We start from the raw sequence: 10,992 nt of genomic DNA, 5'->3' as shown, positions 1-10,992 counted from the left end.
GCTTTCTTTTATTTCAATATCCAGTCTGAAATTAAGTGTTATAAAGTAGTTTGGATTCAGATTTAATCATCAATTTGTAATGATTGGTGGATGTCTGAATAATTGTTGGGATAAAAGTATGGAGTTGTTCAATAGAAAATGGCCAAAATTTCTCCCCATGATACATTACCACCCAGAGTCCAGACAGGCCTTGCTCTATTGTGATGCTTTTGCTGCTGAATAGCTTATTGGTAGATTTATGTCTTAAAATAGTTAAAAGTAGAGGTGTGTTGTTGAATATAGGATGCCGATCAAAACTGCATTGCCTAGGAATATTAAAGATGCTGGTAGATAAAACTTATGCTTTATAAAATCATAGAGTGTGATCTCTCCGTGTTGTGATGCTTTCATTGAAATTACGATCACGACAGCTAATGTGCATTAAGAACTTTTTACGTTTAACAGGCGACTTTCCAGGGAGCTGGTGCCTTTCCTCTCCCGATGTTCAGGGCCCGGTCTGGTCTTAGCCAAGTGGTATTTCGTTGGGCGTTTAAGATATTCATGACTTATTTTTAAAACAGTTTCTTTAAAGGTTGGAGTTCTTGTTGCTTCACAAATCCTGCGCCTAGCACATCAATGTCGTGATTTTCTGTATACCCAAATTCCCTTCAGCCGCCTTGGGCATAGTTGGACGTTCACCTGTGTGACAGACTGTTGAGGAAACCCTGGACCATGGCCATTTGGACAAATTGTCAGTCTCAGCAGAGAATGCCTAAACCCAGAAGATAGTTAAAGTAATTGCGTGAATCAGGTAGCCGTTACATGGCGAGTTTTGCTGGAGTTTCACTCTGGAGAACGCTCCGTTATTAGGGTAAACAGCCTGAACCGCTCGTTGCGATAGACCAAGGGCCCGTGGCAGAAATCTTTAGTTTGACCTTTGCGTACAAAAATGCAAATCAGTAAATTAACAAATGGAATGGGAATGGGGATTGGCTCTTTCGATTTGCATTGCACAATTTAAAATTCCTCCGTATCCGTTACTGGCATCGCTTCAGTGAGAAATCTAACGGAGTGCGCTTCGGAGAGGCAAACGTGACAGAGAAGCGCCGGGAGCACAGCTCGGCTCTGCGCTCTGGCCGCCGGCTCCTAGCGTTACACCGCAGCTGCTGTTTCCGTTGCAACGCAGTGTGGGCGGCACTGACTGCGCTGGAGGAACGCTCATTTTTAAAATTTGATGATGTCAGTAAGTTTTTTTTTGCAAAACAGCAATTGGAGATCAGCATTTACGAAACCGCCAGTATTCTTACGGGGCTAGAAAAGTGGACGTTCGCCGTGACAACCAAGAGACCCGACCCAGAGGACGGCTTTCACCCTCAACCTGCACTTTCACCGAGGCTGAAGCGAGTTTATTTTCCTGTTCGGAGTACTAGCACAGAATCGCAATGAGCTGCCTGCCCAGTCCGCGGCTGCAGATGTCAAAGCTGACGAACTCGCCTTCTGCCGAACGGAGCGGCTTTGTGGCATTTTTCTGGAACTTAATTTGACAAAAAGAGTAGGTGGAATTCTCCCTGCCCCCTAAAGCTCGGGGTCCTGGAAAAAGCCGGAGGTCGCTGCCCACATCAGCCGTTCATTTACAGTACAGCAGCAGTTACAAAATGGGCGGGAAACGGCAAAATATTCAAATATTGTATCTGTGTAGGGGATACAGTAACTGATTCCCCTATCTGCTCTGATGTTATTTCGAAATATTTCACAATTGAGTAAGTGCAATACTAAATCCCTTGGCAGTGTTAATTGCATTTTGATAACTTTTATGTCTAAATAACATGGCAGAATCACTTGAAAATGTTAATTTTGAGATAACCGGGCTGTCCGTGTACTGGCATCACGTGTATTATATTGATGAGAAAAAGGGGCGGAACTGGCAACGTCATTACTAAGGATCTCTCATCTATTACTCTAGCTTAGTAAATAGTACATAGAGAACGGGGCCGGATTCCTCGCCTCCACCATACCTGCTGGTGTTTGTGCTTTGGGGATCTCGACTTTTTTAAGTGTAAATAATGGAAACAACTGATGGATCGGTCGGTGATAAATTAACAAGCGCTGCAGCCAAAGGAGACTTGAAAGAAGTTAATATTTTGCTGGAAAACGGAGTGGAAGCAGACGCAATCAATAAGTTTGGCAGAACTGCACTTCAGGTTGGTATAGCTGCTTCTGTCTTCTTCTCTACACAGTATACTTACATTGACGAGAAATCTGTGCTGCATTCTGAGCATTATACGTTCAAAACAATGTCCATTAGATTTCGTCAGTATCAGTGTGATTCGGACGACAGTAAATACAGTAAATGACGCATTGCTAAAATAGCTAAAAGGTACGGGGGGGGGGAACAAAACGCATTTTGCTTGGATGACAATATAACTAAGCCGTTGAATTATCTTTAAATGATGAGACAGTTCTTTATTTTTTAGATATAAAGTTCACATTGTTCGATACTCTGATGCGAACAATCTGATCTCCTTGAAAGATGGTTGTGGATATTCAAAATCTAAGTCAACAGTATTGTTGTTATTGTGATTGATATACTGGACCAATTAAACTCTGCTTTTAAATCAGTATCGTGACAGCTTTTAAGCGTATGTGACGGCTTTAAAGTGAGCTGAAATTTTTGAAGTGTTGCAACATGGACTAGAAGGGACAGCGGCTTTACTTATTTGCAGACGTTATCATTTAGATGCATCTAACCCATATTTCAAGTTATGATGGATTTATCCGTCTTAAAGTATTCTTCTTGCAGCACGGGCAAAAGTACAGCATCACAGATGCGACTCCGTCTCGGGGCCTTTTGTACAACAGGAACAGCTTTCTCACATGATCTGCAAAAAAAGCAAATCAATAGATTGTGTTATAAATAGGTACACTTTAGCGATTATATTTTACCTATTGTAATATACTAGAAAATGTCAACTTTTATGGGATGATTAGTCACACAAAGATAGTGTATTTTATGTCCGCTGTACAGTGTGTACAAATGCGGCTTTCCAGGTCTTCACCTATCTCCATTACAGTCACACATCGCGTATTCCCACAAGAATATGTGAATGTATTTTAAGGTTTTATGATTAACTAACTTATGTTTGCAATTTTAGTTGTATTTAATTTGGTGAGGATTATGGAAAAGTAGTACGGTAAAAGCAGTGCTGGAAAATATTTGGATCTAGTGTATAAACATAATCTACTGGAATCAAAATGCTTGAAAAAATTGAATCCCCACCCTACCCCTCTCCCCAGCGCGCGCACGCACACACACACACACACACACACACACACACACACACACACACACACACACACACACACACACTGGCACAAGAAATTCTAAGAGCACATTATATTTGTTTTGAATATTAAGTCCCACGGTAAACTTAGCTTTAAATGTTACATGAAATATTTAAATATAGTCTAATAAACCGGAGGAGTTTTTTTTAAATCAAAGATATATTTTTACATTGTGGATTTGAATTGTCAAATTCATTACCAATAAAAACGCTTAAAAGCAGCTGCGATATTAAATTAAATAAAAATTTGTTGGTTGAATATGTTGCAATAAAAATAATATAGTTGGATAATACTTTTAACTATCTGTAGATATTCTGCAAGTATCTTTCGAGATGATGAGATTTTCCAGTATGTAAAACTGAAATTCAACAGCAATAAAGTTCGCTTTTTCGGTTGTCTGACGCAATTTACAGGATAATTAAACCACGATTGTTATTTTATTTACATGCACAATTATCTCGTGTGACGTTTCATTACAAATAGAACAATAACATTTTAAAGAAGTCGCAGTAAAATCAATCAATAAAATATAATTGAGGTTTGACCATCATTTTGACAACGCATACTTGCAGAAATGCCATTAGATGCTACCGTTAGAAGAAAAGTTCTTATCCATCTTTGATGTTCCATCCTCTTCTAGTTCAATTTTACATCGTAACAGTCTAGAAGCCAACAAACTGTTTATCCATAGTTTACAACTGCTTGTGTAATTTGAAACGACATACCTAAAATTTATTATGCCTTGATTACATTTCTTCGTTTTGTTTACATCCAAAGATCTATTCTGTTAGATGTCAGCTAATCATTTCTATACTATCACTATTATGTTCCTTGAAGCGTTGTGGTTAACCTCGAATCATTTTTAAGTACGCAACCATAATCAAAACTATAAGAAGGCACGTTAATGAGAATTAAATTAAAAAAAAACAAAGCGGCAGATAAACAAATTTGATATATTTTAAAATCCACTTTTCCTAACCTTAGTTTGTTGCTTTAGGAATATTTTACACGTTTTTGACAAAAGGATGGATACAACTGTGTTCAATACTTCACTATTATGAAGCAATAGTTGTTAAAAGAAACTATCGGCATGAATTTCCTTCCGTCAGAATTAGGTGAAAGTGTTGAGGCCAGCACTCAAGACACACATTCTTCAAAAATGGATGATAGTTACTCTAACAGTGTACAATATACAGACTTGATGCCCGCATGCTTAGAATTTTAAAGTTGCAGGCAAATTCATATAACCACGTAACCTGCTGCTTTTAGGTGTGCACGGTGGTACAATCATACTTTAGTTTTTAAAAATATATTATTGCTCTCCTTCCATCTTCCAGGTCATGCAAATTGGTCATACAATAATAGCCAAATCATTGCTGAAGGCAGGAGCTCAACCAAACCAGCAAGATCACAACGGGTTCACGCTCGCTCATGATGCGGCCAGGGAAGGCTTCCTGGAGACTTTGAAAATCCTGGTGGACTTCGGAGCTGATGTTAATATTGAAAATTCTGAGGGCAATCTACCCATCCACCTTGCTGCACAGGAAGGTCACACCGATGTGGTTACTTTTTTGGCAAAGAAATCAAACCTCACACTTAAGAACGTAAAGGGACTGACTCCATATGAGCTGGCCCGGATGTACCAGAGGACAGAGACTGTGCAATGGATGGAACAAAATTTATAGGAAAAACGTAGTAAGCAAGAGCGCCTCTGTAGTATTTATTTGTTGGCCAAGACGTGTTTATTGAAATTCATTATTTGTAATTCCATATGTTTTTAATACTTGGGGAAAGATGACATTGTTACCATTCAATGCTTTTTTTAAAACGTTACTTTTCACGCCATCATGCTAAAGTCATTTTATTTGTTATACATAAGTATTAACATAGAATCAGGCAAACTTTGTCAATGTTCTGTTGGTCATAAGATAATGTGCAAGTTTGACGTGGCAGTGTTTTTACTAACATAAAGCTATCCATGAAGCAGTCAAGCTAACACAAGGGAATAATTTAAAACTATTGCAATAGGCAGATGACGCGAATGCCCGGTATCTTTTACCAACTAGTCCTTCGGAACGTTGTGGTTTTCATCTTTCTATGTTGTTTAAAACGCCGAACACACCGTGTTTGTTTCATTTACGTAGCTTTAAATTTCATTGAAGTATTGCTTACCGCCTGATGAAATAAGTGAACGCGGAGAAGGGTCTCGGCCCGAAACGTCAATAGTGCTTCTCCCTATAGATGCTGCCTAGCCTGCTGTGTTCTACCAGCATTTTGTGTGTGTTGTTGGTAAACATTATTTAATGTGTTTGTGTTTGTTTAATTAAAATTAAATTATAATCCTTTTGTTTACTCGATGTAAATATTGCATTACTTTCATGGCATTGTATCAAATATCAGCTTCATAAATTATAAAAGATATAACGGCTCTTTCGCTCCAATAAATACTTACTTGTGAGTGTAAAGGACATCTATTTTTAATGCTGTGAATGGAGTAACATTTCCTGAGTTAATTTTCTCACGCTGGGACAGATAACACGAATCGTTAAAATTTAATAACATTAACTTTCCTTTTTAAGTTCATATGTATTGGGACATCCATAAATAAAGGGGTTTTACAAAAACTCTGATCAAGTTAGTGTAGGGTGTCTTTGGGGAGCATTTATGTATGGAAAACAATTATTTAAGCTTGGTAATTTAGTAACATTTATTGTGTTTTTGACTAATACATTGCTGTTGTTTGGTAAGATGAGTCGTGCAAGCTATTGGTAAATTTATGGTAAGATGAGTCGTGCAAGCTATTGGTAAATTGATGGTAAGATGAGTCGTGCAAGCTATTGGTAAATTGATGGAAAGATGAGTCGTGCAAGCTATTGGTAAATTGATGGAAAGATGAGTCGTGCAAGCTATTGGTAAATTGATGGTAAGATGTGCCGTGGTGCGCAGACATCTCACGGGGAAAACATGGGGGATAAATGGCAATCTTTCACATCATATCTTTATAAAATCTGTACTTTAAGAGAAGTCATTCCACGCATTTACATTTTGGTATGAAAATATTTTGAAATTTAAACACTATCGGTATGCATTTTGACAAAAATACTTAACAGGGCACTGTTTATTAAAAGTAGGAGCTTATTATGGCTGAATAATTTTTAAAAAGACTAAGCGTTTGATGGAAATACTTACTGAATATGACAAGTTAATATGCCATTAAAGTATATGTATATGCAAATATTCTATCAGACTAGTTTAAGACATTACAAAGATTTATTCGTGGATCTGCGAAATAAACTGTAAATACATAATAGATAAAAATGCGTACAGACCGTGTTAGAGAAAAAAACATTTATCATAATTTATTCAAAATGCAAAATCTGTTTCGTATGTAAAACTTATTATTTAAACTATCATTATGACAAGGTCGGAAAGTCACGGCAAATATATACAAAAGCGAAACGTTCAGCATCTAACATTGAAAGACAATCATCATCAATGAAAGCGATATGAGGCACTGTGATAACATGAAGACTTAAAACATGAATACAAGTATATTTACATACCCAGAGTGAACCACTGGAGATACTGCAGTGGGTTTAATTCTATGCAACCTAAACCAGAGACTTAAAAGAATAATATCCTATAGTATGCACCAATGTTCTCAATGAATTGTGTTAAAAGAATCGGGGCTTTATTGAAATAGCGTTTTGCTATCATAAAAAAAGTTACAAATTTGCCGAGTTTCTTTTCCTCCTTTTTTTGCCATATTCAAATATTTTCACTCCGCCCACTCTACTCCTCGAGTTTCTAACTCAGGTGTATGATTTTATCAATGTATATTTTATTTTTAAAATGCAAAATATAGAAAACAACGCTTTTGAAAAAAAGCTAATTTCACCACACCTCCTGGCGTCATACGTTAGACGTTAAGCTTCCTGTTCTAAAAGTGCCCACGAAAGAACTGAGTAAAAAGCTTTTAAAATTATTTTGAGGTACTATCTTAAAAATGTTGATTCTGCCACTCTGAATTGCTCGACTGAATATTGGAGATACTGTCTGGTTTACGATACGCAGGTTCATGCTGAAACTGTGTCAGTTCTCGAAGTTAAGTTTCAGAACTAAGGTGTCGGGTCGATTGAAAATGTTAGCGTCCAGTTCACTCGAGGAGGACAACTGCTGATAATTTTTGATATCCTCATTCAGTGAAATCCGTCGTTAGCACACGCCTGTCTCACAGCTTCTGGAGTGCAGGGAGACAAACAAAACTACAGCGTCATTAGTAAATAAAACGAGCTGAAATGTTCCTGAAGAGCTGAAGGTTATTACAAGATAGTCTACAAACTGTGGAGCGGTGTTGTCCTCTTGGGTAATCGCTCGTAACAAGTAGCAAATTGACAATTCCGATTTGGCTAATCATATTTTGATTAGTAAATTAAGAATAGATGTTATCACACTGCTTGCATTTGCTGGATGTAGTTTTCTAGTGAGCTTTAGTTGGTGAAAGACAAACAAAAAATAGAGTACTTTTTGGACGTTGGTGCTTAATTTCCTTGGTTACTGCATCTTGGTAATCTGCCAAGTGCGGTGTCGTACGCCTGAAAATTCCAGTCTTCACCATCGTGAAAACTCCCATTTTTGTAAGGAATGAGAGAGGAGCCGTCGCCAGGTCAGTTTTTAGCTCGTGTGAATGGCCACAACAGGTCAGAAAAAAGATAGTAAGCCCAATTAAAATAAACAACGACAATATGGGGACAGCATAGCAAAGAAGAGACTTTCAAGAGGGTGGGTTTCCTGTAAGTCAGCGTTCTCATTTGTGACACTTATAAAGTCCGCCCAATCCGTTAGAGAAAAAAAATATCGTAATTGCACTGTTTTAAGTTTAGCAAGTTTTTGTAAGAAATCCAAATGAAGAAAAGTTGCAAAAAATTTCCATTTAAAGTTAATAGATACAAGTGCATAAATATTTGAAAAAGCATTTCATAACCACATAGTATCAGCCAAGATCAGATGGCAGGCAACTTGGTAGAGACAAGTGAGGGAGGAAAGTCTTAAAAGTTGGCAAGACTGGAGGGCAGGGCATTCGGAGCCTGGGTACTCAATGGTTAAACTGTAAGACTCTTACAAGGAAAAGAAGAAACTGCAACTCCCATATTCTGAAATATTATATGTATACTTATAACTAGGAGCAGGAGTAGGCCACATGGCCTCCTCAGATGGAAGTCATTGTAATGAAATGGATTATAATGAGGTAAAATATTAGATCAGTATTTTGAATAATCTACTTCAGAGTCAAGCATTTACTGTGGACAGGAAATGGACCAAAGCTGTTGAGGAGAGGGGTGATGAAGCAGAACTAGGAAAAACCCAAATTTGTGTGGAAATTGATGTGCTTCAGGATGAGATTATTGGGGGGGGGGAGGGGTGGCAGGAACGATAGATAGATAGATCATAGGTAATCTACAAGAGGTAATGGCAGGATAGCTTATTACACAGCTAAACCTACAACCAAATTTGCTCCCCAGTGTATTTACACATTACTACCTTGGGACATTTTGTGTTACAGTAAGAAAATGTGTTGTAGATTAAAAATAATACAAAATCTAATTAAACAATCATTTATTATTTCTCGTGTCATATGGCATGGGCAATCACGGTCTTTCCCTGACCATGATAGTTCTTGGTAAATTTTTCTACAGAAGTGATTTGTCATTGTCTTCTGGGTAGGGTATTTTCAAGACTGGTGACCCCGGCCATTTTCAATGCTCTTCAGAGATTGTCTGCCTGGCGTCAGTGATCACATATCCAGGACTTGCTTCCGTGGCTTCACATAAACCCGATTGCAGGGGGTGGGGGGCAGTTACTACACCTTGCCCAAGGGTGACCTACAGGCTGGTGGAGGGAAGGAGTGCCCTACACCTCTGTTTATAGAGATAGCAATAGTGAATCTAAAATAGAGTGCCTGAAGATGAATGACTGAGTAGTAATACTCAGGTCAAGAAACTGGATTGTTCAGCACCAATTTACCACACAAACACAAACCCAAATCTAAAATGTGGTATGCGGAGTTCTTGCCTTGTCGTGTGCTGGCTATGAGGAGGCTTCTTCAGCAAAATACCGAAGGTGGCAATTATTCTGCATAAATAACTGTAAATACCTGATGTGCTAATTGATCCTTGTCTCAAAGTGATGAGACTCTGGTCCAATAGCATGACCACTTGCATTATCTACACCCCTCATGATTGTACATGCCTCTGTAAAGTCACCCCTCAGCCTCCGGCACTCCAGGGAAAACAGACCTGGCCTATTCGGCTCTATTTATCAATCATACCCTGCAAAAACATAACTGATTTTTTCTGCACCCTTTCCATCATAAAGACCTCCTTCCTATAGCTGGGTGACTACACAAAACTCCCCATTCGCTTTTTGATATGTCGGTCCATGGCCACCTCTACTGCCACGATGAGACTGCTCTCAGGTTGGGGGGGGGGCAATACCTCATATACTTTTTGGGTAACCTCACACCTGATGGCAGGAACATCAATTTTTCCCCTCAGCCCTACTCTCCATTCCCATTCTCCATTCTGGCTCCTCTCTTTCCCCTTCTCTTCTCCTCACCTGCCTATCAACTCCTTCTGGTGCACCTTCTCATTCCCTTTCTCCCATGCTTCACTCACATTTCCTTTTAGATTCCTTCTTCTCCAGCCCTTTATCTTTTCCACCTAATATCTCCCAGCTTTTTGCCAAACCCCCCCTTTCCCTCCCATCCACCTACCTGTCTTCATCTATCAGCTGCCAGTTTTTACCTCTCCTCCTCCATCTATCTTCTTGTTCAAGCTTCTTCCCCCATCCTTTTCAGTCCTAATGAAAGATCTCAGCCCAAAACATCAGCTCTTTATTCCTCTCAATAGATGCTACCTGTCCTGTCGTGTTCCTCCAACATTTTGTGTGTGTTGTTCCAGATTTCCAGAATCTGCAAAATCTCTTGAGTTTATAAGACTGGAGAATATAGGAGTACAATTAGGCCATTCAGCCCATTGAGTTTGCTCTGACATTCCACCCATAGTTGTTTTATTATCCCTCTCAACCCCATTCTCTTGCCTTCTCCCTGTAACCTTTGACACCTTTACAAGTGAAGAACATATCATATATGTTCATATATATCACATAACATATCATATTGGGTATCATATACCCAATGACTTGACTTCTACAGTCATCTATGGCAATGAATTCCTCAGATTCACCATCCTTTGGCTAAAGAAATCCCTACCTATTTATGTTCTAAAGGGATATCCTTGTCTTCTGATCTTGCACCCTCATGTCTTCAACACTCTCCCCCTCTCCCCCACCAACTACAGGAAATATCCTCTCCACTTCCTCTCTATCTAGGCTCTATCTTTCAATATTACAATAGGTTTCAATGAGATCCCCATCATTCTTCTGAACTCCAATGAGTACAGGCACAGAGCCATCAACACTACTCAGAAGTTAACTCTTTCATTCCTGGGATAAACCTCATGAATCTCCTCTGGCCTCTCTCCAATGCCAGCACCATTTTTTTAGATAAGGGGCCCAAAACTGCTCACGATATTCCAAGCACAGACTGACTAATGCTTTATAAAGCCCCAGCATTATATCATATATATTCTAGTCCTCTCGAAATGAATGCTA

The 10,992-nt window shown here is 38.8% G+C and overlaps 1 protein-coding gene across 1 annotated transcript; it reads left to right on the top strand.

The window, feature by feature from the left end:
* The first annotated feature begins 881 nt into the window (after positions 1–881).
* Positions 882–5,773, top strand: cdkn2c (cyclin-dependent kinase inhibitor 2C (p18, inhibits CDK4)). The gene is made up of 2 exons (XM_059983583.1): positions 882–2,180; positions 4,659–5,773. Exons 1-2 carry the CDS (start codon positions 2,043–2,045, stop codon positions 5,004–5,006), a joined length of 486 nt encoding a protein of 161 aa, XP_059839566.1. The 5' UTR covers positions 882–2,042; the 3' UTR covers positions 5,007–5,773.
* Positions 5,774–10,992: the final 5,219 nt, after the last annotated feature.

Source organism: Hypanus sabinus, chromosome 11, assembly GCF_030144855.1.
Source record: "Hypanus sabinus isolate sHypSab1 chromosome 11, sHypSab1.hap1, whole genome shotgun sequence".
In the NCBI taxonomy this organism is placed as follows: Eukaryota; Metazoa; Chordata; class Chondrichthyes; order Myliobatiformes; family Dasyatidae; genus Hypanus; species Hypanus sabinus.
Note: the sequence above shows the minus strand (reverse complement) of the source record. Positions and strands in the feature narration are given on the sequence as shown.

What these genes read in the sequence shown, in the direction of transcription:
- cdkn2c (XM_059983583.1), top strand. Translation starts at nt 2,043, where the DNA reads ATGGAAACAACTGATGGATCGGTCGGTGATAAATTAACAAGCGCTGCA. An exon ending in TTGGCAGAACTGCACTTCAG is followed by an intron (nt 2,181 to 4,658) that starts GTTGGTATAGCT and finishes TCCATCTTCCAG; the next exon opens with GTCATGCAAATTGGTCATAC.